Source organism: Corythoichthys intestinalis, chromosome 9, assembly GCF_030265065.1.
Source record: "Corythoichthys intestinalis isolate RoL2023-P3 chromosome 9, ASM3026506v1, whole genome shotgun sequence".
NCBI classification, from domain to species: Eukaryota; Metazoa; Chordata; class Actinopteri; order Syngnathiformes; family Syngnathidae; genus Corythoichthys; species Corythoichthys intestinalis.
In genome coordinates this window covers 10,293,340-10,318,515 of record NC_080403.1, presented here as the reverse complement: position 1 = coordinate 10,318,515, position 25,176 = coordinate 10,293,340, and the positions used below count along the sequence as shown (strand labels likewise).

Genomic DNA, 25,176 nt, shown 5'->3' with positions numbered 1-25,176 from the left:
ATGTCGGTCTGCTATCTGGGTATGCCTTAGTAAAACTGTCTTAAGTACAATTTTCTCAAAAGGTTACTCAAGCAAATGTAACGAAATAAATGTAACGCATTACTACACACCTCTGTATGTAATGTTAAGCTTTTTTAATATGAAAATTAAAGTTTTGCTTGTATTTGTAAGAAGCAAATATCAATATTACAAACGAGCTTATTTGAATTAAAAATAAATATTTAAAGCTACAAAGTATTCAACTGATACAATGAACCCACTGAAATTGACAATATGTGAAATTCCATGGCAATCAATTACTTTTGAATGATATGTGAGTAAAATAAATAAATAAATAAAAAAAATTAAAAAAAAAAAAACTGATAATAACTGGACTGTAACACAAATATGCTTGTCTGTGCACCCCGAGCTGTTGGGGGACGGGTATTGAGAAGCATTTGCTTTTACCCGTCTTTCCTTTGTCTGTCATTGTCTTTTTTTCGGGCAAATTCCACACTCTGAAACTGTCAATAATTATGATGATGATGACAATGACAATAAATTCATTCATTTTCCTCTTCACTTATCCTGACGTGCCCCCCAGTCATGAGCCGCGGTAAAGACGTACACGCAAATGCGCTTGAAACCATTCCAATATATTCACTCGTCTAATGTCATGTAATTTAGTACAAAATGACCTCCCGAGAGTATTTTGTAACAAAATGCGGGGAACTTGGAACCCTTGCCGTCTCTGGACAGGCTTCGGTTGCTCTGTTCATGCTCTGTAGATCTTTTTCAATGTGAATAATAATACAGTAAAGGGATATTCCATGTTGAATGCTGAATTTGGTAGATCAAATTATTTACAATCAGACTGTACAGTGTTTTTCATCCTTGTTTAATTTTAGCCTCTTATTTTTGTCATCTCAAAATAAGAACTCCACGAATTTCCGTTTCCGGTCACGGCACGGAAGTTATGACGTCAAGGGGGCGCGTCTTGGAAAAAGGGCAGAAGGGACTCCAACATGGGAGGTTTGTGTCTTTCGTTGACTTTATTTGTACCCGTTTATAATAACATTTTCACTTTAAGAGCTGAGGTTTTAGATTTCGACCCTTTTCATCAAAGGAGCGCCATTCATAATTTACTTGCAAATGACAATTCAACCGGGTAATAAGTAGACGGCCCAAAAACTTTGTTTTCGTAGATGTTGTAGTTGCTTCGGTGGTCCTTGCTAACTCGGATCCTCTTCGACTTTTAACCTCCTTTTCGTTCTAATAGAACGAGGTTTATTTCTTAAAACGTGTATCGCAATTTATTTGTATTTTGTGCGCCGGTATATCGACGATACAATTTATTTCAATTAAACTGCTGTGTGTGGACAGATAGTTTCCATGACCAGCTGACAGAGGATGCTGCCTTCCTCAGAACAGAGAGGAGACTTGACACAGAGCTGGTGGACAAAGTCATCCTACAGCTCAATCGAATCTACCCGCAAATACTCACAGACAAAGAGGCCACCAAGGCAAGTGCAAACTTTAAGAAAGCAAGCACGCATGCATAAAGTTCGTTTATTGTTGTCAAAGTACAAGAACATTTTTACATTATTCGGGGCGTTTTTAAAAAGCAAGTGTGCTGTCTGTGCACTTCACCAAGTGTGAACGATTAGTAGTGTTATTGTTGTATTAACCAGTTGTAAATAGTTTCGTGTACCCCTTGTTTACCTAGGGAAATTGTATATACTGTACAGTGATCCCTCACTTATTGCTGTTAATGGGGACTAGAACTGACCGCGTAAAAGGAAAAACCTTGAAATAATGTCACCCCCCATTTTTAAAATACATTCTTTGTGTATACATATCCATAAGTGTATATAAAACCCTATTAATAAATATGTTATCATTAGAACATTGTAGAATAGTGTGAAACGTACTATACATTCATTCTCTCAATCGCTCCCATATGATACGTGTGTGGGTGTGTAAGTGTACATAGATATGTAAATGTCAATAAAGTGTACATAAATGTTTTTAGAACTCTTTTATTCTTATAACAAGATAAAAAATAAATAAAAAACGCATTGAACTGAGGGCGGGAAATTTTAGCTGCGAAATAGTAAGGGATCACTGTATTTATGCTTCCTGGAGGACAGTTATATAAGTAAAACCAGACACATTTTTAAGTGCGAGGGTGGCATAAAACATTAGTTTGGTGCATACCTTCCCTTAACATTCAGCACAGAGTCAACAAAATGCAAAACAATGTATGTTTTGTTCAAACAGCAACATAAGTAATCACATTTTAAAGAAAAGTTGTGTCAAACTCAGTTTAGTCCACAGGATCCCAATTTGATTTCAAGCAGAGTGCACCATGAATTTGTGACTGAAGAAGATATGTATTACAGCCATTATACCACCCGCCCATTGTTGAGTGCAAATAAATGCGAGTACATGGGGGTGGGGCGTGATCACACTTTCTATATTGTTGCTAAGTTTGATCAAAATCATGTGAGTAATCTAACTTTTAGGAACAAAAGTAGGTGCAATTTTAAAATGTTATAATCAGTGTTATACAGTAAATCTATACAGAGTGTGTAGCATGAGAGTGAAACTAAAGAAAATAAACACGTTAACAGCTCTGTATATTAATGAGTACAAACTTAACTCCAATATGTTTATTGTATTACTATTACAAACTATTTCTTGTCGTCATAAATGTTTATTAATTATTATGATGGAAAACTAGTTAAATGTAAAGGGAAATTGCAGCCATCTCATTTGTCATTTGTGGTCAATTGCAGTTTCGAAAGTTGGACGTGCCTACGTGCGTACGACTGGGTGAGCTCGTGACTCACCTGCAAGCAAAAGGCGAGGAAGCATGCCGGGAATTTTATAGGGCTCTGCACCTGCATGTAGAGGACGTATACTACAGCTTGCCTACACGCCTCCGCCTTCGAGGTTTGTGTGCAAAACGCGTTATTACTCCCAATATTCAGCAGCTAAGCAATTAAATGCACTAACTTGAAAACAAACTATCACTTTCATAACACCTAATTCATTTATGAACAACAAATGAAGGGGCATTTTAACATTGATACAAGTTAACTACTTTGGTGCAATTACATAAAAATAAAATCAAATGAACGCTACTCACGTTTAATAGTGTATTTGGAAGGTCAACACTATCATATATCTGGTTCTATGGTTATAACAAACATTTTCTCATTTGCTACCATGATACATTTTTTCGGTGTCATAGCACAAAAACAAAAGGTCCTGGGGGAAAAAACCCATACACACTTCTTATGTTAATAGAACTGAGGTCTCACTGGGTTTTTATTGTCATGAAAGTTTTGGTTGACTTACAGAGAACGTCTAATTCCATCCAATTTGTAGCATTTTAGAGCATTGGACTTGCGAGGTTACAGTCTAATCCTAAAATGTAAACCATCCAATCAGGGTTCTCACTTTTTCTCCAGATTCTGTTGATCCTCTCACATATCCAAGTGCTTACAAAGAGAGACATGTTATGAATGACAAAGGTAATATAAATACGATGTACTGTATAGATGTAAATATGTCCATAAATGTTGTATCACACAATATTATGTAGATTTGCATGCTGTTATCAATTTTTGGCAATGCTCCTAAAATGACCTCTTTCTAGGTCCCATTTTCTTCATGGGCTGCTTCGGTGTTGCGGTTGGAATGGCATTAGTTTATTACCTTGGTGGTAAGGAGCTATTGTTTATATTTCTGGTAATGCAAATAAAGCACTGAATCGCAGTAGAATTCTTAAACTTAACAAAGAAACAAAAAAAGATATCCAAGTTATTCTTTTGGGTTAGCATCAAAGCTTTCCTTGTTCCTTAGAAACCAAAGTGACTGGAGGAAGTGGGGCTCTCGGGATGGCGGCTTTGGGCTTGAAAAGAAAAGCCCGTGAGGTTCTGGTATGGTACACAGAAGAAAGCCTCATGAAGTAAGGATCAACTGACCTTTAGTGTCCTTGGATGTCAGCAACCTTCATTTGAACCAAAGCACATCACCATACTTTGCCTTTTCAAGCAGTCGAGACTAAAACCATTTTTACTCATTAGTTTTTATCTCTTTGGGGGTCCAGGATATGAGTGACAGGGAACATTTAGCAGACATTTTTCTTAGACCTGGTTTATTGAGGTAAAGTCATTTATAAACATAATTAATGAAGTAAAAACAACAAGATCAGTATATTTCAGTTAACTTTAAATGAGCAATTATTGTATAATTATCACACAGTCTTGAAAGACAGACGTTATAACTTTAACTTGATCCATTGACTATAATTAGATTCAATACTGTTTCCCGTGCAATGGTTTCTAGATGGATTATTTTGACGTCCTGAAAGTTTTAAGAGCTGTAGAACATTTTTTAAGGTATTTTGTTGCCCCCGTGTGGTGCAAAGGGAGTACAAGCACAAAGGGATTCTGTTAATACAGCGTCAAAATGCAATAGGTGAAGCAAAAAACTGTATTTTCTAAGTGCCCAGTCAAGAAAACCTATGAAAGTCTTTTTACTTGTGACTTTGTTTTACTTAGAAAAAATATTTCGATTGCGCGTAATGCTGCCCGCGCCCGTATGACTGTCCTAACCAATCATTTCCAAGGCTTGTGCGCGGTGCATTATGGGTAGCAATAACAAACTGTAAACGAATAAAATCTAAGATAAATTAAAGCCGTAAACACAAATGCTGAAACGCAGGGGGAAAAGTCCAATTACACGTCGGTTTTGCGGGAACTTTTAGCAGCCTCGTCGGTAATATTAGCGATACTTACACCGTAAGTGAAAATGATGAGTGTAGTTACCCCCTTTAAGTAACCCGACTGCCTTGGGAATTGCTCGTGTTGTATGAAAGGAGAGAAGGTTAGCACTCCCCTTGACAAGGATGGAAATGGTCCCTGTGACCTGCAACACACATATGGTTAAGGCATTGCCACTTACTTTGTGGTATCTCTAACCAAGTTTTTTCTTATGAGTAAACACAACACGTTATTACTACTTTATTCAACAGCTTATCTAAATTCAGGGATATTTGTGTTTTACTTGTGGTGCCAGGCAGTGTAAGCACTTATTTTGCTTTGAGCCAGGACAAACGTTCAACCCTATTTTTTGGAAGTTTCTAATATTTTGTGATTTTATTCACCTGTCAGCTGCTCACATATTGTCCACACAGTTTGCCTTAAGAAATATTTTTAAATGTTCCTAAATCTCAACCCAATTATTTCTTGACTATTTCCTCCATATTTGGAATTTCTACCATTGAGTGCCTTTTGCAAACTTTAAATTCCCTTAAAAAAAATAAATAAAAGCTCTGCCTTGTATTGAATGGATTTACCATACTGAACTTTATAATGTGTCATATTAATGAGGGGTATCTTAGGCTCATGTAAATAATTAAAAAAAAAAAAAAAAAAAAAAAAGTAGTTAGGGGAAAGAAAGGAAACTAAGAAGTATTAGTATCTATAATAGTTGACACTTTATTGGTGCTTTGTGAAAACAAGTAGTTCTACATAGGAGTGGGAACCTCTTGGTACCTCACGATACGATATGCGATACAAAGCTCACGATAACGATGATCTGACGATATGGCGATACAACGATTTTCGATACATTGGTCAGGAAATCATTCTAGAATATTCTACAAACAACTAATAAACAGAAAAACAAGCTTCTGCTGTGAATTGGAATGAGTTTATCACTAGTAGACGTCCAATCCATTTGAATTGGGAGGGTGGCAGCGAATGAACATCCCTCCCACTTCAAACGGATTTAATGTCTATGACCGTCAGTGGCAGCCACTGCCAGGTATTGAGGTAATTTGGGGCTATTTAAGGTTGTTTACCTGTTGATTTTCAGTTACTTCCTGTTGATTTGGGGGTATTTTACAGGTCACTTCCTGTTTATTTTGAGTTACAGAACATAAAGTGACCTGGGAATCACCCAAAATGAATAGGCAGTGACTCAAACTCATCAGGAAATGAGCTGTAAATGCCCTGAAAATCGGACAGAATGACTGTGAATGCTCTGGTTTCGAATGAACGAACGTTCCCAGTCTAAATGGATTGGGCGTCGTGTACCGTCAATGCAGCCTTAGAGTTAACTGAGACACTATTATGGTGGAAGATTTTGGTAGCAACTTGTTGGTTCCTTTTTAATGATTTTTTAGACATTGACCCCTTTTTAAAACGATATCTTGATTCTTGGCAGGAGCATATCGATAACCTTTTGTGATACAAAGTATCACGATATCTCACCATTTTGATATTTTGTCACACCCCTGGTAACTTGTACATGCATGCTTCATTACTTGTATTTCTCTATTTTACTTGTTGTGCAGTTGGGTGGTCATATTTTATCCCTGAGTGATGTTATTTAACAGTTCTCTGTGCCTGCTTGCATTATATTTACTTTTTCATGTGAAGATGCCTTAAATGTAGAAGTGCCACTTAGGTCCTCTGAACTATGTATATTCTCACAATAAACAAAAAGATAACAGCTGTTTGTTTTGGTCATACTTTAATTTAAAATAGTTGTCACAGTGTTTATTATGTCATACAGTAAAATCTCAAAAAGATTTCAGTCCTTAGAAAATGCTATAAAAACATATACTCCCAATAATTGAACAGACACATGAAGGCTATAACTAAAATATACATGTTACTCATTTAAATACACAGTAGTGGTTGCATAGCACATATAGTAAACAGCAAAACAAATACCTCCGAATCTTGCTTGATGCTTACAACATGATCAGCGAAATAAAGCTTTTAAGTCACGTCAAGTGTATAACTTGTTCACTTCATGAGGTCAGACATGCGGTAAGGCAAAACCTGTTTGAAGCGTGCATGGGCATCCCTTTAAATTCGAACTACACTCCGTGGTTAACAGTAACAAATGTGTTCGTATGAAAAGGCAGTTGTTTTAGTCAAAGTGACCTGAGTATGATATTAGAAATTTTAAAATAGTATGTTTATGTAAAAAAAACATAACAAAAAGTCCAATACTGCCCAGAGTTACAAAATCAACAGTCATTGTAGAGTGGATTGTGTTCGCTTGACCGCATCATTTGATCCTCGGTGTACTTTTGCTTTCCCCGAGCATGCCAGGTCAAATTCCAGGATAAACGCATCTGTGTGTGTATCTGCGAGACAGTTTGTAGGCAAGGAAAATAAACTGTTCATGAGTGCAAATGCATGTTGGGTAAATCCACAGGCTAGACAGATGATGTAGATTTCAAAGTTTCAGGTCATGCAGTCGTGTTGGGTCGCTGGACGCCGAAGGCAGTGATGAAGACATTGACCACGACGATGACAAACACAAAGGCTGTGGTCAAATTCTCCAGGACATTCAACCTATAGTGCATTCGTTCATCATTCAGGTTCCACTTGACTGCAAAAGATAGAAATTGAGTCATCATCAACGAGACTGTTATTGTCCACCAAGGGGCAGTAGAGAACTGCCTACCCGGAAAGCAGCAGCAATCATAGTTGAGGAATAACTGGGGGTTCCCCTTCTGATCAGTTATTACCTGACGCTCCTTTCTAAATACTCGCTGGCATCGTTATTGAACTTCTGTACAAAATATATGACATCTGCATGTACACTATTAGCGGTTTCAGATGATTGAAATTCAGATCTTCCTGTTGTGGCTCTCTAAATTTAGCAGCTTTTCTCAATAGTATGCACTCTGTTGGGATAAGATAAAGGCACAGCCTTCAGACACTGCACTAAGCGGCCCTAGTGCTTCCACTAGACCGTGTTTTATTTAGCAAATACGCTGGAATGGACTAAAGGCAATAATAATGCCCTCTTCTAATTGATAGTGTCAAAAGTACAATCGTTTAGCTATACTTGTATGTCTGTAATTGTTGTTTACAACTATTTAGAACAGCGCTGCATGGCATTAAGAACTACAGTGCCTTGCAAAAGTATTTGGCCCCCTTGAACCTTGCAACCTTTCGCCACATTTCAGGCTTCAAACATAAAGATATAAAAATTTAATTTTTTGTCAAGAATCAACAACAAGTGGGACACAATCGTGAAGTGGAACAAAATTTATTGGATAATTTAAACTTTTTTAACAAATAAAAAACTGAAAAGTGGGGCGTGCAATATTATTCGGCCCCCTTGCGTTAATACTTTGTAGCGCCACCTTTTGCTCCAATTACAGCTGCAAGTCGCTTGGGGTATGTTTCTATCAGTTTTGCACATCTAGAGACTGACATTCTTGCCCATTCTTCCTTGCAAAACAGCTCGAGCTCAGTGAGGTTGGATGGAGAGTGTTTGTGAACAGCAGTCTTCAGCGCTTTCCACAGATTCTCGATTGGATTCAGGTCTGGACTTTGACTTGGCCATTCTAACACCTGGATACGTTTATTTTTTAACCATTCCATTGTAGATTTGGCTTTATGTTTTGGATCATTGTCCTGTTTGAAGATAAATCTCCGTCCCAGTCTCAGGTCTTGTGCAGATACCAACAGGTTTTCTTCCAGAATGTTCCTGTATTTGGCTGCATCCATCTTCCCGTCAATTTTAACCATCTTCCCTGTCCCTGCTGAAGAAAAGCAGGCCCAAACCATGATGCTGCCACCACCATGTTTGACAGTGGGGATGGTGTGTTCAGGGTGATGAGCTGTGTTGCTTTTACGCCAAACATATCGTTTTGCATTGTGGCCAAAAAGTTCAATTTTGGTTTCATCTGAACAGAGCACCTTCTTCCACATGTTTGGTGTGTCTCCCAGGTGCTTGTGGCAAACTTTAAACGAGACTTTTTATGGATATCTTTGAGAAATGGCTTTCTTCTTGCCACTCTTCCATAAAGGCCAGATTTGTGCAGTGTACGACTGATTGTTGTCCTATGGACAGACTCTCCCACCTCAGCTGTAGATCTCTGCAGTTCATCCAGAGTGATCATGGGCCTCTTGGCTGCATCTCTGATCAGTTTTCTCCTTGTTTGAGAAGAAAGTTTGGAAGGACAACCGGGTCTTGGTAGATTTGCAGTGGTCTGATGCTCCTTCCATTTCAATATGATGGCTTGCACAGTGCTCCTTGAGCTGTTTAAAGCTTGGGAAATCTTTTTGTATCCAAATCCGACTTTAAACTTCTCCACAACAGTATCTCGGACCTGCCTGGTGTGTTCCTTGGTTTTCATAATGCTCTCTGCACTTTAAACAGAACCCTGAGACTATCACAGAGCAGGTGCATTTATACGGAGACTTGATTACACACAGGTGGATTCTATTTATCATCATCGGTCATTTAGGACAACATTGGATCATTCAGAGATCCTCACTGAACTTCTGGAGTGAGTTTGCTGCACTGAAAGTAAAGGGGCCGAATAATATTGCACGCCCCACTTTTCAGTTTTTTATTTGTTAAAAAAGTTTAAATTATCCAATAAATGTTGTTCCACTTCACGATTGTGTCTCACTTGTTGTTGATTCTTGACAAAAAAATTTAATTTCATATCTTTATGTTTGAAGCTTGAAATGTGGCGAAAGGTTGCAAGATTCAAGGGGGCCGAATACTTTTGCAAGGCACTGTATTTCAAATACTTCTAATATAATTACAAAATTAGTATGATCCTCACAGTCAGGCTTTACTTGACGTCTTTGCGATTTCTTTGTCTACACCGAGGACTTCTTTTGGACAGGTTCTCTACCTCTGCATAATATGAAATAATGGCCAGTTTTCAAATTAAATTGACTAATAGGCAGTCCCAAAAGTCAGTGTATACTTCCTGTTTTCTAATTTGCTACAGGTGTCATTCAGACAGATTTACACTTCAGGCTGATGATCATTTTAGGGGTATAGCTATGTCAGTCTGCAGAGTACTGTATGCACTAAATCGGGCTTTAGTTGTTGCCGAGTTCCAGTCCAACTTTCTGGATAGATGTTTCCTAGCAACCGTATGTGTTAAAACCTGCTATAGGAGTTAATTGTTTTTCTCATCAGTGGTAATGGTAGCAGGAAGTTCTCTGTGTCGTTTGTCAAGGACAGATTCAGTTTCAAATAATTTGCCATGGACATTCTAAATGGGAAGGCATCAGAACAGTGTGATTGAACTGTAGTTGGGGACAGAAAAACATTTTGTCAGGAGTCAATTTTGCAACACATCTCCAAAGTAAATGGCGAGCCGTAGACAACTAGGTAACATGCTTACAGAAATGCTGATGGCCTCACTTCTGTCCAAATGATACCCAAAACTAAATGGAAAAACAGTTGGACAGAGTCAGGCTTTTTAAAGTACTTAAGGCACATTTGCATCTGAATAATGCCAGTATTTACTGTTTTCACCCTGAGCAGAGGTGGGTAGAGTAGCCAAAAATTTTACTCAAGTAAGAGTATCGTTACTTCAAAATAATAGTACTCAAGTAATGAGTAATATTGTGAGTAACTGCTTACATTTTTTTTTTTTTAAACAATGGTATATTTTTTCTGAGCACAATTATCTATATAAACTGTTGTTATAATGAAACTGTACCATAAACCATTACATAACCACAATAGGCCAAAGAAATAAAAAAAAAAAAAAAATTGAATTCCGACAGGAGAATTAAAAAAAATATATATTTGTCCAAAGTGGAGAAAATGGTTCCTAGTTTGAATAGTGAGAAGTTCCTTTATAATTACTATTATGAAATTAAAAGGGTAACTTCTCTGGGTTTCCGTGGTCAAATAAAAACTGGGAGAGAGGTTAAAATCCAGGCTTTTGAGTCATGTTGAGGGCAGCGCTCTATGTCAAATACTTCATTTTTTACGGTGCTTTAAAGTCACCATACGATTGAGCAAGCTGGCGTGAACATAGAACGGCAAGCTTGTGTATGATTGGTATAATGGAGTCACATGATCATTGTTGCGACGTCTCATTGGTGAAAATGTAGAATAAAATAAAAAAAATACATCTAATATGTAGAATAAAGAGGAAAAATGTAACGGCTCTAATGTTGCCCAAAATAGCGGAGTAAGAGTAGTGTTTTTTTCTTCACAAATCTACTCAAGTAAAAGTAAAATGTATAGCTTAGTAAAACAACACGTGGGGTGCTGTTAGTAAAACGGCCTATGCTGAAAATAAACAATTTGTAACATTCAGCTTTCAATAACGTAAGACAAGTTAAAGATACTTCATATGAAATAGTTATAGTGAATTATTAAAAGTTAGCTCTAAACTTTGATATAAATGTAAACTGTATGAATCCTAATTCTAAATATTCAACTTATATGTTAATGTTAAATACACATGTGAAAAGTAAATAGGCAATCTAAATATTTTGGGTTAAACTACATACAAATTACAAACATGAAAGGCAAAAACAATTTAAAGGAAATGTACATATTTTAGAAACGGCACCACACATTTTACCTCATCATATCGACAAGTGGACATGCATCTATTAAAGTCGAAAACAACATGAGTAAGTGCTTTTCTGTTGCTCATTTGTTCATCCAGTGACCTATTTTTTTAATCAAGCACTTTCTATCTACTTTGTATCAATCGGATTTGAAAGAAACCCTATGTAGCCAAGTAGCGTTTCAGGTTACCTCGAGTTGAAAAGGTAGACGGTTCTGTAATAGAAGCCTCTTGTAGTGAAAGTAAGAGACAAACATTTAACCCCCCATGAAAAAAAAAAATGCAATCCTACCGATAAAAATGAGCATAATTCCTACTAATATTTGCAGGGTGAGGGAGATGCTGATGAGAATGATGAGTGGCGTGTAAAAAGAGAAAGATGGGCCTTGCTCCAACACGGCCTTCAGCTGCGAGGCATTGGCCATTAGCAACGCCACATCCAACATGCTCTGTGCCACGCTCTTCTTATTGGCATAATGGTTCATGTTCATGGGTCTCCTCGGCCTCCTTTGGTTGTTTGGCAGTGTAGCCTGAAACAGAAAAAAATGGACATGAGGACCTAATACAGTACGCGCGTTAAAATGTCAACCAATATTCTGGGAGGAAGAATATGACTAATGTCATAAAAACCTAGATTATTAAACATTATTAACATTATCTAACTCACAAGCCTAATTAATGTGAGAGCCATTCTGATAAGACTGTGTTTTCATGCTTGCATGGCCACTTTAGAGCGGCTCATTGTCACAGAGTGGAAAAGCCTCATGATGACCCAGTGGGATGCATTCCAGCCAGCAGATATATTTTCTCGACTCAACATGTACAGTTGTTATTTGGAGGCAGAAGAAAGACGCTAGACAAAGAACATCCAGTTTTTTTTTAGGTTGTATAGTGGTATTTGATTGTTGGATGCGCAGGGTCTGGTTTCAACACAACCAGCTGATGCGGTAACAGCAAGGGCGTAGGTTTGCATAGGCACGTTAGGGACATAACACTACCAACTTTTCAGGAAGCTCAAATTGTCCCCACCAACTTTTAAGCAACCTTATGTGCATTATAAAATAAGTTCAGTTGTATGGGTCATTTATGTTGTCTTCCAATATGTTGTAAGGAGAGAATTGACCCTACCAATATTAAGTGAATTATTTTCATTATGTTTAGACTTGCAATTACTCCTTTTCTCTTGCTGAATGTGGCGGTCTTTTTTCCTTAAACACACTTTTGATTGGCTGATGTCTTGACCCCCGCCCCCACACACACACTCATATGCACTCACACGCACTCACAGACCCGACATAAATATGTCGACAATATGCTGCATCCTCTGCTCTCTTCGAAGAAGAGGCGTAGTAGAAGTTTCTTTCCAGCCAACAGCAGCCACTGTAAGTAATGTGAAAAGACGTAAATCTCGTGGAGGTGGGGAACACACCACTAAATTTGCTACTGAAAGTCCGACCTGCATCAGATTTAGCATAACATTAAACTGTGTAAACTTGCTAACCTGCAAAACTCGAGTAGGAAGCTGCTTAGAGATAGGTGTTTTCTACTGTAAACCTTCATTAACTGTGAGAAATGTATTTTTTCCCATAATTGCTCAACACACTGATGCACTTTAGAGATGAAAACAATGGGGAATAAGGTCAAAGACACAGCCAAAAAAAGCCATTACTCTTGTGGTGAAGGACAATGTAGGCTAACATGAAGTTCCATAAGTTAAATCCAGATATTTATAAAATGGAAATTTTCAAAATGTTTTTTTTTTTTTTTTTTTTTTTGTCTTTTAGTAGTTTTTGAAATAAAGGTTTGAATTGACTGGTGTTTCGCCTGAATCAATACACATGACAGTTATTATAAGTCAATACAGATTTATTTTGCATTGATCATTTAGCCTATTAATTAATTAGGTTCATATTTGTGAGAAATGTAGCCCAAACCCCCATTTAACCAATCTGTTTGGTCTTGTAAATGTCCTGTCCCCAGCAAAAAGTGTACATGCAGCTTATGCTTACATAACGTCCCTTCCAATGTTGAGACACAACCTATGCCCTTGGGTAACAGTGATTAAAGGAGGCAGGGACTTGATTTTTCACTATTTTGAAGCCATTCTTAACAAATTCAACAAAATCAAATGTTGTTAGGTTGTTCGTAGTCTGTGATGAGCCAAAATTTGAAGACAGCTTTTATTAATATATAGGCATTGTAATTCTATATATATTTTTAAAAATGAATTGATGCTAAAATATGCTCATTACTTGACTCAACTTGAATATTTATGCACTCCTCTTTACTGAAATAAGTCTTCTTATGAATGACACTCAATTTATTTCATGTTTCTGGAAATAGTCAGGTGGCAACTGTCTCATGTGTCATCACATTGTAACTCGGGGACCATCTTGAGGTTTGGCAGATTTGCCCCTTCTTGGCCTTTTTTTTTTTTTTTTTTAAATATTCATTTAAACCAGCACTGAAGGGTACCAGTGATGCCACATAATGCATGGAGAACTGGGGCTATAATTGTGCCATACGAAATTTGCACACATAGCTTTATCCAGGCTGCTCAGTCTAATACAACTAAAATGACATGAGGGACATTGAATAGTGTCGCTTTTACACCACCATCTTTTTCCTAGCATTTAGGGGATATGAAGAATGGTGGGATGAAGTTGTCTTTTTCTGGCTTTATAGAGAGCCTTTACACACACAAAATGTACCTGATGTTGAAATCCTTTAAATTGTTGCTGCCTACAAGTGTTTAATTTGTACATCGCATGTACCTTTTCACTTGATTGCCTGAATGATTGATGCTTCAAGGAGGCGAGACAATATTGTATTCCTCTTTATTGAGTTCAATGTAAAAAGTGGTGTTAAAGAAAGCTAATGCAGTGTTTTTATTTAATGGCTCGGATACACCATTTTTACAGGATCGCTGTTGGAACAGAAAATTACAGGTGAACCAAAAGCAGTTATCACCTGGATATTCATCATGGAGTGAGTCTACATTAGGTTATTATTTACTGTATCTGGCCCTTTATCATACTACTGTATATTTAAGAGGTGGTGAAATGGTTTATGCGCAAGATCAAAATAATTACCTTTCAATGGTGCTATTGAAATAGAAAATCTCCATCCACTGTGTTTTCACATAAATACTAAATCCTCACAAGGAAATATTATACACTCTCATTTCCTTAAAGGGATTTTAGGGCTTATTTTTGTTGCATGATGGAATTTCCCACAGTCATCATCATGTGTGTTTATTGGCACAAATTGAGTTTTTTTTGTTGAAGAAACCTTTTACGAGTCTACTTTAGTTGGAAATAAATTGATTCCCTCTGTTGTAGACTTGCCTCAAAAATGTGAAATCTTTCCTCTATCAGTACGTACAGTATATTGTGCTATACCTTGTTAACAAATCAGCTAGCGTGAGAAGGTGTCTCACAACAAAACAGTTGAGAAAAACTGACTCAATAAAACTATCCCAGGCCACATGTTCTTATTTTGTTTAAACATTGGATTAAATCAATCTACAAATTGAACGCCCTTCAAGTGCTGCCTAATGCAGAAAAATGGTATTTGTGTTTTTGTCTTCAGTACATTTGCAGTCATGTGATCTTTCCAAATGTGCAAGGTTTGACTGATGTTTGTTCCTCCAGCTGTCTTTGGGTCAAAACGACCTACCAATGTGTCCTTAGTTGGGTGTCACAAATTAACAAATGAGGCAAAATAGCAGCACATAAAAAAAATACTGTGTTGTTTTCCGTGCCAATCACATTGCCTAAAAATTCTTCATTGTCTACACCTCTCTGATCAAATGCTGCTTTTGTAATATATAAACTATGATCAATATAGTGCACATGTAAATATATATATTTTTTAAATCCTCTACCTTTGATGTTATCTATAACCTGCAAAGTAGATAAAAACACAACGAGCACAATCAAAAATGAAGCAAAACGCAGAACGTTGACATATTATGTCATCTTTTAGATAGTTTTGAATTTAAAAAAAAAAAAAAAAAGGTTTTCATCCAAACTGAAAATATTCAGCAAAACAAAATTGCCAAATATCAAAACTGTGTTGTATTTTCATTGCTTTTCATAAAATGAAACTGACTGTATTCAATGTAGACATAACAATAGTATTAAATCTGTAGACACCGAATCGAATCGTAACAGACTTTAGAGCAGCAAATTTTTGTTTTCAAGTTATTGTTGTCCGAAGAATCTAGATTATATTATACTGTCATGAAATTGGTGATTTTCACCCCTAGACAGCACACGACTGTCAACATTTAAACAGCTTTTGATTACCCCCTCCCCCCCCAAAAAAAATCACATGTTCTAGTGGGTTTTTCCTGATACTTTTTAGGCATTTTAGCAGACCCGAATAAAGAAAAAAAGGCTTACGTGACAAAGCTTGACATCGCTACCATAATTTTTCACGATGAACATGGTGCTCTTTGGTAATGAGAAGTGCTGTGTTTGCACCATGCAAATTTCCATTTGGCAACAATGGACAAAAGGTTCAACTTTGATTTAACACATTTTGCAATATGAGTTTTTTGTCTTTTCAGGATAAATCCACCAAAGGAGAACATTCTAAGATGCAATGCTGCATGCGCAATAATTTCAGTACAGTGGTACCTCTACTTACGAACGTCTCTACATACAGAATTTTCAGGTTAAGAATTGCCTCAACAGGAGAATATTGCCTCTTTTTACCTAAAGAAATTTCAGGATACGAAAGGTAAAAATATAGTAGGGCTGGTACTCACAGCTCCTAGAGTTTATTATTGCCTAGCATTCCTGGCTGGCTAAGAGGGACCATTACTGTATGTGTAAGTCTGTATCCAAGCGCCCTCTTCATTCGCTCCTCGTGTTCTGACAGCTTCATATGAGTGTATTAACTTTTGTTCTTTGTTTTTTACATTATGCACAACTCTGATTTTATTTTTATTGTGAAATAATCTAATCGTATCGTGTATTTGTTACATGTTTTGATGCATTTCTCTGCATTATAAAAGATTTATGTCTTAAATTTGGAGGGCTTGGAACAGACTGGGGCACTTGCATGGAAAACATGAATACTTAGAGAAGTTACAAAACTACTTCCAGAACAAATTAATTTAATACGTAAAGGTATCACTGTATATCTATAAAGGCTATTGCATACTGTCCTAAATGTGGGAATTTGGTTTTTGTTGAGTGTGCCAGTTTCACCCAGAGGACAAAGACTATTGAGCAATTGTAATGTAATGTTGCGGTAAAAGTGGAATTCACATAGACAAAATCATGATTGTGTCAAATCCAAATCAAAGCATTTTAAAAGTCTGTCGTCATAACCGATCCTCTGACATATTTATTCACCCATTACAAAATTTTTATCATTACATTACGTTTATCCGGGAAAACCCTCATGCATGTCAAAGTGCTTCATCGCAGAAAGCAAAACTCAGGGCAATCAGGACCCACAAGTCCGCTGTTCTGCTTTCACTCAAAGGTCAAACAATGTTGTAAACGCTACATCCTTTTTTTAGAGCTGAGTGGGTTCATATAATATGAACGGGCGTCCAACCAGATACATTGGAAATCAGCCAAACAAGTGTATTACACAAAACACATTTTAAACTTAGATGAGCAGGTTTGTTCATTTAAAAAAAAAAAAAAAAAAAAAAAAAAAGGAAACACAAACAAAATGTGCTATTGGACCCATTTTGGAAAGTTAAGGCTTGGATTTGGATGGTCATTCCAGCCAGGAAGAGGCCATGCACAGCCTTCCTGGTTTTGTATGCCCATAATCTTACATAAGAGGAAGCCTTTATATTTGGCAACCTGACAAGTTCTGCATAGATGAGTTGTCAAAGTTTTATCTGCACAGAGCCCACAGAAGTACTTCAACAAGGGTCTGCCTTGTGCTATGGCTGACAACACTAAATTGTGGACCGTACATGCTTTTTCTGTAGACTAGAGTGCCAGAGTCACGACTTCCTTTTCCCTTCCTTCTGCCCTTAATCGTCTTTCTCCTTTTTTTCCCCCCTCATGTGCTGTCAAGTTTAAAAAGAGCCTTTCTCAGGAACTTGGACTGGTTTCTTCCTGTGGGCCTGTAAAACCCTCAGGACATTGTTAGGGATTACAACTCCCATTAAAGTCAATTAGGAATTCTATGTCTTCATTGTTTTTCTAATGTAAACAATAATAGGCATACATTACATATTTAATAGACAAGTCGATAAATAAATGAATGGATGGAAGGATCAACAATCACATTTTTATGTAAAGTATTCTATTACTGGGTACGTTATGTTTGTTGTTTTAAGAACTGCTACAATTAATTGCTTTACTTACCATATATATATATCAAAGAGGAAAGCTGACTTGAGATAAGAGTGTGATTCCAGAACAATTTACATTTATTAAACTCCAGCCATTACCATTTAAGAAAACAAAAATCTGCATGGAATGGGAAGTTTCAACGGTACGGACGTTTTTTTTCTGATGAACTTAAAGTAAGCAGGAGAACTTTTACTTTTTTTTTTTTTTTTTTTTAAAAGAAAATTAAACATAATTTATTACCCAATATTTTGTGGATAGCTACAGTTCATGGATACCCGAAGGTCTGAGTTTTGAAAATACTGAGCCACTGTGATAGTGGATGAGATCAGAGCAATCTGAGTGGGTGTTTCTAGTAAGTGCTGATGACATAATTTTAGCGGCACTGCCCTTCTGCCCATTCCTCCCCAAATTGACATTTGTATTATAGCTTGGATGATGGTAACCAGGTGCATTGGGCTCCATTGGGCATTCAAGGTTATAAACCTGGTCAGGAATCTTGATATTCTGTATGTGGATTTACTCATCAGCAAAGATGGAGCATTTCAGTCTACTTTACCCTACACCTCATTGGACATTACTGATTTCCAAAGCACTATTCAGCTTGAAAACGGTGACACCACTAATTTATTGGAGCTGTTTAAACACACATCACATCAACTGAATATAAAGCAGGTCCTTTTGCGTTCGATTGCAGTGGTGTCAAATAGGGGTGTGACAAAATATCAAAATGGTGATATATCGTGATACTTTGTATCAAAAGGTTATAGATATGCTCCTGTCAAGACTCGAGATATCGTTTTAAAAAGGTGTCAATTTAGAAAAAAAAAAAAAAGGCTGCCATTGACGCTTGACGCCCAATCCGTTTAGACTGTGAACGTTCGTTCATTCAAAACCAGAGCATTCACAGTCATTCGGTCCGATTTTCGGGCCATTTTCAGGTCACTTGCTTTTCATTTTAGGGCATTTACAGGTCATTTCCTGTTGAGTTTGAGTCACTACCTATTCATTTGGGTGATTCCCAGGTCACTTCCTGTTCTGTAACGCAAAATAAACAGCAAGTGACCCATAAAATACCCCAAAATCAACAGGAAGTAACTGAAAATCAACAGGTTAATGACCTTGAATGGCCCAAAATTACTCATTGCCTGGCATTGGCTGCCACTGACAGCCATAGACGTTCAATCCGTTTTAAGTGGGAGGGTGGCAGCGCATGAACATTCGTTCATACGCTGCCGTCCCTCCCACCTCAAACGGATTGGACGTCTACTAGTGATAAACTCATTCCAATTCACAGCAGAATTTGTTTTTTTGTTTATTAGTATTTTGTAGAATATCCTAGAATGATTTCCTGACCAATATATCGGAAATCGTTGTATCGCTATATCGTCAGATTATTGTTATCGCGAGCTTTGTATCGTATCGTATTGTGAGGTACCAAAAGGTTCCCACTCCTAGTGTCAAACGTACAGCCCGCGGGCCGGGAGCGGCCAGCTAGGGGTCCGATTCGCGGGGTTGTTCTACCCTTGACAGGCACTATGTGGCTCATTCATACTGTACATAATCACATGCTTTTATTTTGAAAATGGTACGGTAAAACTGGAGATTGATGAATTTCTGCACTTGGCTCACTTTTTTTGTCTGCCATCATATTTGTTCATACACCTTCTCCCGGTTAAAATGGATTGGACATCTATCAATATTAATGGCAGCCAATGAATTAACAAAGAAGTGACACAAAAATGCCCCAAAACACACAGGGGGGCGACCAAAAAATCAACAGGAAGTAACCTGGAAATCATCAAGAAGTAACCAATGAACAAGAAGCAGCCCGGAAATGTCCTAAAATTAACAGAAAATGTTCCTAAATGTACACGAAGGGACCACTAAATACCCCAAAATGTACAGGAAGTGACCTAAAATTAACTATTAGGAATTCATTGACAACTATAGATGTCCAATTCACTTAAACTGGGAGGAATGGCTGTGAATGCTCATATTTCAGTGCCATTGACGATGCTAGACGTGCAGTCCATTTTGAGTGGAATTAACTTATTTGGCGAAAAATAAACCGGTCCGGCCCACATGAAATATGTCATGTTGTGTACATTCTCAGTTCGTTTTTTTCTCTTTCAGCACCGGATTGAGCCGGATGGGCGGGGCAATGCGACACACCTGTGGCGCGTTAGTAACTACTACTACTACTACTACTACTGCTATTGCTTTCTTACTTTTCTTGCTTATCGCTGTGTGTGCCTCATCGTCTTCGTGCTTCTAGACGTTTCTACTGTTGTGTCCTTGTTTGATCGTTTTTTTATTTTTGTGCTATATTGGACTTTGTAATCAGATTTTTTTTACTTTGTGATATTCGTGTTTTCTGGCGTGCTCCCTTAGTTGTACTTTGTTACACTTGCATTGTTGACGTGCTCCCTTTGTTGTACTTATTAAAAACAAACGTTCACTATTTCTGTTCTCAGGGTCTGTGATTGGGATCCATATCAATGGCTTGCCATTCATAACAAAATATAAGTGCCCATTATAATATAAATATTTATATAAAACAAAAATGAATTTGATACCCCTGATCTCAGGTGGTTGAGAACAACCAAGCCGAGGTCCTGTGGGACTTCCAGATCCAGACAGACAAACTGGTGATGGCCAACCAGCCTGACATAGTGGTGGTGGATAAACATCAGAAGACAGCAGTAGTGATAGATGTAGCAATCCCGAGCGATAGCAACATCAGGAAAAAAGAACACGAAAAGCTGGAGAAATATCAAGGGTTGAAGGAAGAGTTGAAGAAAATGTGGGGAGTGAAGGCAACAGTGGTGCCAGTCGTGATCATGACACTAGGGGTAGTAACCCTCAAGCTGGGTGCATGGCTCCAACAGATACCAGGAACAACGTCCGATGTCTCCATTCAGAAGAGCGCAATTCTAGGTTCTAGGGACAGCTAAGATCCTGCACAGAACCCTCAAGCTCCCAGGCCTCTGGTAGAGGACCCGAGCTTGAAAGGAGAGACCATACCGCCTGGGTGGGTGAGACGGCGATTTCATATATATACTGGACTGTCTCAGAAAATTAGAATACACAATATTCTAATTTTTTGAGACAGTCCTGTGTATATATACAGGACTGTCTCAGGAAATTAGAATACACAATATTCTAATTTCCTGAGACAGTCAGGAAATTAGAATACACAATATTCTAATTTCCTGAGACAGTCAGGAAATTAGAATATTGTGTATTCTAATTTCCTGAGACAGTCCTGTATATATACACAGGACTGTCTCAAAAAATTAGAATATTGTGTATTCTAATTTCCTGAGACAGTCCAGTATATATAGCACTCTTGCCATTGATGGGGCATTGATAAGCATTCATTCGCCCCTCCCAGTCAAGATAGATTGGACGTCAAGTGCTGTTAATGGCACTGAAAGATGAGCATTCATGGCCAGTCCTCCCAGATTAAATTAATTGGACGTGTATTTCCGTCAGAAGCATGCATTGAGTCAAATATTATGAATGAATACTATGAATTAACTTTACTGTGTTACTTGGGCGTCTTAAAAAGAGTATACTTCTGTTTATATTCATTTTAATTTCATTAATTTAGCTTTTTTTTTTTTTTAATTACACGATGAAATTAATTCATAAATGTATTCATAATTATATAAAATATTATACAAAACAGTAAGAATTCATGATTTTTTTAAAAGTCACATAATACTTGCTAATATTTATTTGTTTTAATTAACAAAATCCCCTATAAAGTGTTAAAGATCTTAAGTGCCAACTTTTGAATAATTGTTCACTTTCGTGACCACTGTCCCTGAAAGGTTTAATGAAAGGCTCAATTCTTTACATTGTTGAAAAGATTAATAGTTTTACCGTCCATCATCTGAATTCTGTTAGAAACTCCTAATTCCTCTCCACTTTCTAGTCGCGAACTGAGGCTAATCACAACCATTTGGCCAATGTAAAATTTTCTTCATCGTGAATGGTTGGGAAAAACGGGCTATATCCACCGGATGACTAACCACTTTGGGTTATTTCCTTGCCAGTTTATCCCCATAACGGTTTAGTCCATGTATGACAAGGGAGGGGGATTTGGTCCAGTCTAACGGTATCGCTTTACCTCCGTCTCGCCGTTCGGGTCCGCATCGCAATTCATTTCCAAGTCATCGGTCGCCATCTCCGATTAATGTTCTGTCTTTCAGCACCAAGGGGACGATGATTAACCCAGGAATGGTGTAACAGCCGCAGTGGTCGAGCGTGTAGGGGGCACGGTCACGGTCCGTGGAATTACAACGCATGTCGTGACGACAGAAAGGGGGAGTCAGCTATAGAAGCCTACACTCCCGCCCCTTAAGGCAGACCCGAGTTAACAACGACTACACCCAATACTTTAGCTGTCACGCTTGCGCCTCATCCTCTATTTCCCTAACCAGGATTCGCACAAGTGATGTGAAAACCAGAAGAGTAATGTTTCCATTGGGGAAAGCCAGCAGATGATTATGATGATGATGAACTTCCCGCAGAACTGACACCCCACTCACGACCCTTTGCTGTCATCTAGTGCATATCATATGGTACTGCAGACGGGGCCTCAGTCTTGCTGTGCGTCAAAATATTGGTGTTTTGTTCTTGTTTGAATGCAAGGAGAACGCAAGCAATGATCAGTCCATAATCCTATTTATTTACAATGTCGCTTGCATTTATTATGGTAGGCAGATACACTCTGAAATGACAAACATTTGTATTCACAATGAAGTAGAATTAGTCAATATTTGATGCCAGTGACGTGAATAGCCGTCCAATTCTTTTTGACTGGGAAGGTCTATCCCCGTCAATGGAAGTGAATGAGTTAACCGTAGTCACATGCTTGTGGAATGTGAAAAGAAACCCACGCAAGCTAAGGGGAACTCGTAAACTCCACACAGGAAGGCCAAACTCCACATACGGTACTTGTACAGCAGAACTGATATGTCCAAACCAAGGGCGTAGGTTTGCAACGGGACGGTAGGGACATAACACTACCAACATTTCAGGATGCTCAAATTGTCCCCACCATCTTTTAAGCAACTTTATTTGCATTTTATAATGAGTTCAGTTATATAGGTAATTTAGATTGCCTTCCCATATGTTGTAAGGATACAATCCACCCTACCATTATTAAGTGAATTATTTTCATTACGTTCAGACTTATATTTACCCCTTTTTCCCTTGCTGAATGCGCTGGTCCATTTTTTCCCCCTCAAACTCACGTTTGATTGGCTGATGACTTGACCCCCCCCCCCCCCCCCAACACACAGACACAGACATGCACTGACCCGACGAAAATACAACATGTCGCCAACATGCTGCCTCATCCGCCCCCTTCAAAGAGAAGGGATATTAGTTTTTTTTTTAGCCAGCAGCAGCCACTGTAAGTAATGTAAAAATACGTCAATGTTATGGCGGTGGGAAACACAACACTAATTTTGCAACTGAAATTTTGCTAGAACCTGCATCAGAGTTTGCATAACATTAAACTGTGTGAATTTGCTAACCTGCAAAACCCGAGCAGGAAGCTTCTTAGAGAGAAGTGTCCTCCACTTCTGTATGTATTTTCTGCTCTTAACGTTAATTAAACTGTGAGAAATGTAATGAACTGAAGTTTACCCCTTTCTACTCAATTTTCATTTTTATTTTGTTTATGTGGTCTTAAAGCAACACTTGGTAACTTTTCAGTTTGGGCCGATTTTAGCGACCCTGGTGGACAAAAGTGGTAGTTTTTTGAAGACTGCGTTTCCCATGAGGACAAGCGCATCAGTGCATAGTGTCTTCCTATGAGGGGCGTAACAGAAAATAATTGAAAAACACTGGTATAACTTAATACAGATTTAATTTGCAACGATCAGTTAGCTTATCAATTAATTAGGTTCATATTAGTGAGACATCTGGTGGTTGAAAACAAACAGTCTTACCCTATTAAACCGTGTTCGAGCAAATACTGTAGTGAAAATTCTTACACCAGGTTTATAGTGGGGATTAAAAAAAAAAAAAAAATGTAATTTTGTCTTATATAGTGTTTTACTTTAATAATGAATTACCCCCTGCCCCAAGGCTATAACGACATGTGTATCTCTACTCTCTATAGACCCTACCCACGTGACGTCACAACTCCGCTCTCCTGAATGGTACCGCCCAATTGTCCGTCAAAACATAGTGTTAACCTGTTACGGCTACGTACATTCCTCCTATTTACGGCATGTTTTTCTGTTCCTTAACATTAATAATCAAAATGGTGAAGGCGTGTGTGGCTGTTGGTTGCACTAACAGAAGATGGAAGGAGAGCCTTGAAGTTTTACCGTATTCCGAGGGATCCAAAGAGGAGAGCGAAATGGATGGCTGCAATTCGACGTGAAAACTGGGCACCAAAAAATCACCACAGACTATGTAGTAGTCAATTTATATCCGGTAAGATGCATTTAAGATATACTTAGAGGGTTTTGGGCTGACAAATAACCACAATTAAGATCATTGCTAGGCTAATTGCCGACAACATACACGTATGTATGTAGTGAGAGTGCTATCGCTAAACCATATAAACATTAAAAGCCTTAACTCCATTGACAAACGACATGAAATACATTAGACTTGACAGTGGATGTTAGCAATAACAAAAGATTTTGAATTGAAAATTTCATAACTCACCTTTCCAAGCACGAGATAGATTCCTGCCGAATTTTCGTGGACGAGGACCTGTTTCACCCAACCAGCAACGAAGTATTTATAAGCCTCCAAGCGCTTGAAGTTTTTCAAATTTTCGTGAGAATAGGCTGATTTTGTGTGGACAAGATAATTGTAAATATCAGCGTAGAGGATGTCAGGCAGACAGGGCGAAGACAGTGGGTCGAAAAACATCGATTTGGGCATCAAATATGGATCTGGCGACTGTATAGAACGAAGCTTTTCCACATAACGCCTTTTATGCAACACATCCAGTGAGTTTACGGCATCAGAAAGCACCGGGTCTTCCATGAAATGCATTTTAAATTCCTCGATCAATTGAAACCAATGCTAATACAGAGACAAAATGACGGACAAGTGGGCGGAACCATACAGCGAGCACGTGGTTTTGTGACGTCGGTGGGTAGGGTCTATAGGCAACCATATTTGTCCTTTCTCTTTACAATGTTATCCAGAAAGGTACACATCTTTAAGTTCTCTAATAATGAAATAATAGTTTAAAAAAAAAAAAAAAAAAAGTGCTGATGGTGGCTCAGTGAACATCTAATCTGGTTTGTTCTCAGATGAATAAATTGAGTAAGAAAGCTTTGATATAGAGGTTGAAGGAAGAAAACCGGCAAAGACTGAGTCACAGCCAGAAAGTGTTGACGACAATGTTGATTTCTATTCACTGTTCCCCCCACCCAATTAAAGTCTGTCACAGTCACAGCCAATTATACTGTAAAGCTGGTTGAACTGGAAGTTATGTGG

The 25,176-nt window shown here is 37.9% G+C and overlaps 2 protein-coding genes and 1 non-coding gene across 4 annotated transcripts; 2 read left to right on the top strand and 1 right to left on the bottom strand.

Moving 5' to 3' along the window:
• The first annotated feature begins 940 nt into the window (after nucleotides 1-940).
• Nucleotides 941-7,951, top strand: card19 (caspase recruitment domain family, member 19). 2 transcript variants are annotated; one of them, XM_057845712.1, is made up of 6 exons: nucleotides 941-1,011; nucleotides 1,367-1,502; nucleotides 2,778-2,934; nucleotides 3,456-3,518; nucleotides 3,644-3,709; nucleotides 3,850-7,951. In XM_057845712.1, the coding sequence occupies exons 1-6, from the start codon at nucleotides 956-958 to the stop codon at nucleotides 3,957-3,959; spliced, it is 588 nt and encodes a 195-aa protein (XP_057701695.1). In that variant the 5' UTR covers nucleotides 941-955; the 3' UTR covers nucleotides 3,960-7,951. The 2 variants fall into 2 exon arrangements, with proteins under 2 accessions (XP_057701695.1, XP_057701696.1); XM_057845713.1 differs by having other exon boundaries at nucleotides 948-1,011; nucleotides 1,363-1,502; nucleotides 3,850-7,947.
• LOC130922463 (U6atac minor spliceosomal RNA) lies at nucleotides 4,854-4,981 on the top strand. Its single transcript, XR_009064510.1, has one exon. It is a non-coding gene; the product is annotated as a U6atac minor spliceosomal RNA (small nuclear RNA).
• Nucleotides 6,500-22,015, bottom strand: ninj1 (ninjurin 1). Its single transcript, XM_057845714.1, has 3 exons — nucleotides 21,830-22,015; nucleotides 11,655-11,892; nucleotides 6,500-7,401 (listed from the first exon to the last, which is right to left on the bottom strand). Exons 1-3 carry the CDS (start codon nucleotides 21,884-21,886, stop codon nucleotides 7,259-7,261), a joined length of 438 nt encoding a protein of 145 aa, XP_057701697.1. The 5' UTR covers nucleotides 21,887-22,015; the 3' UTR covers nucleotides 6,500-7,258.
• Between the last annotated feature and the right edge of the window lie 3,161 nt (nucleotides 22,016-25,176).

Excerpts from the sequence above, each read along its gene's own strand:
- card19 (XM_057845712.1), top strand. The coding sequence starts at position 956 with ATGACGTCAAGGGGGCGCGTCTTGGAAAAAGGGCAGAAGGGACTCCAA. Across the intron at positions 3,519-3,643 it reads ACATGTTATGAATGACAAAG|GTCCCATTTTCTTCATGGGC; the intron begins GTAATATAAATA and ends ACCTCTTTCTAG. Across the intron at positions 3,710-3,849 it reads ATTAGTTTATTACCTTGGTG|AAACCAAAGTGACTGGAGGA; the intron begins GTAAGGAGCTAT and ends CTTGTTCCTTAG.
- ninj1 (XM_057845714.1), bottom strand. The coding sequence starts at position 21,886 with ATGGCGACCGATGACTTGGAAATGAATTGCGATGCGGACCCGAACGGC. Across the intron at positions 11,893-21,829 it reads ACCCGAACGGCGAGACGGAG|GCTACACTGCCAAACAACCA; the intron begins GTAAAGCGATAC and ends TTTCTGTTTCAG. Across the intron at positions 7,402-11,654 it reads AATTATGCTCATTTTTATCG|TCAAGTGGAACCTGAATGAT; the intron begins GTAGGATTGCAT and ends TATCTTTTGCAG.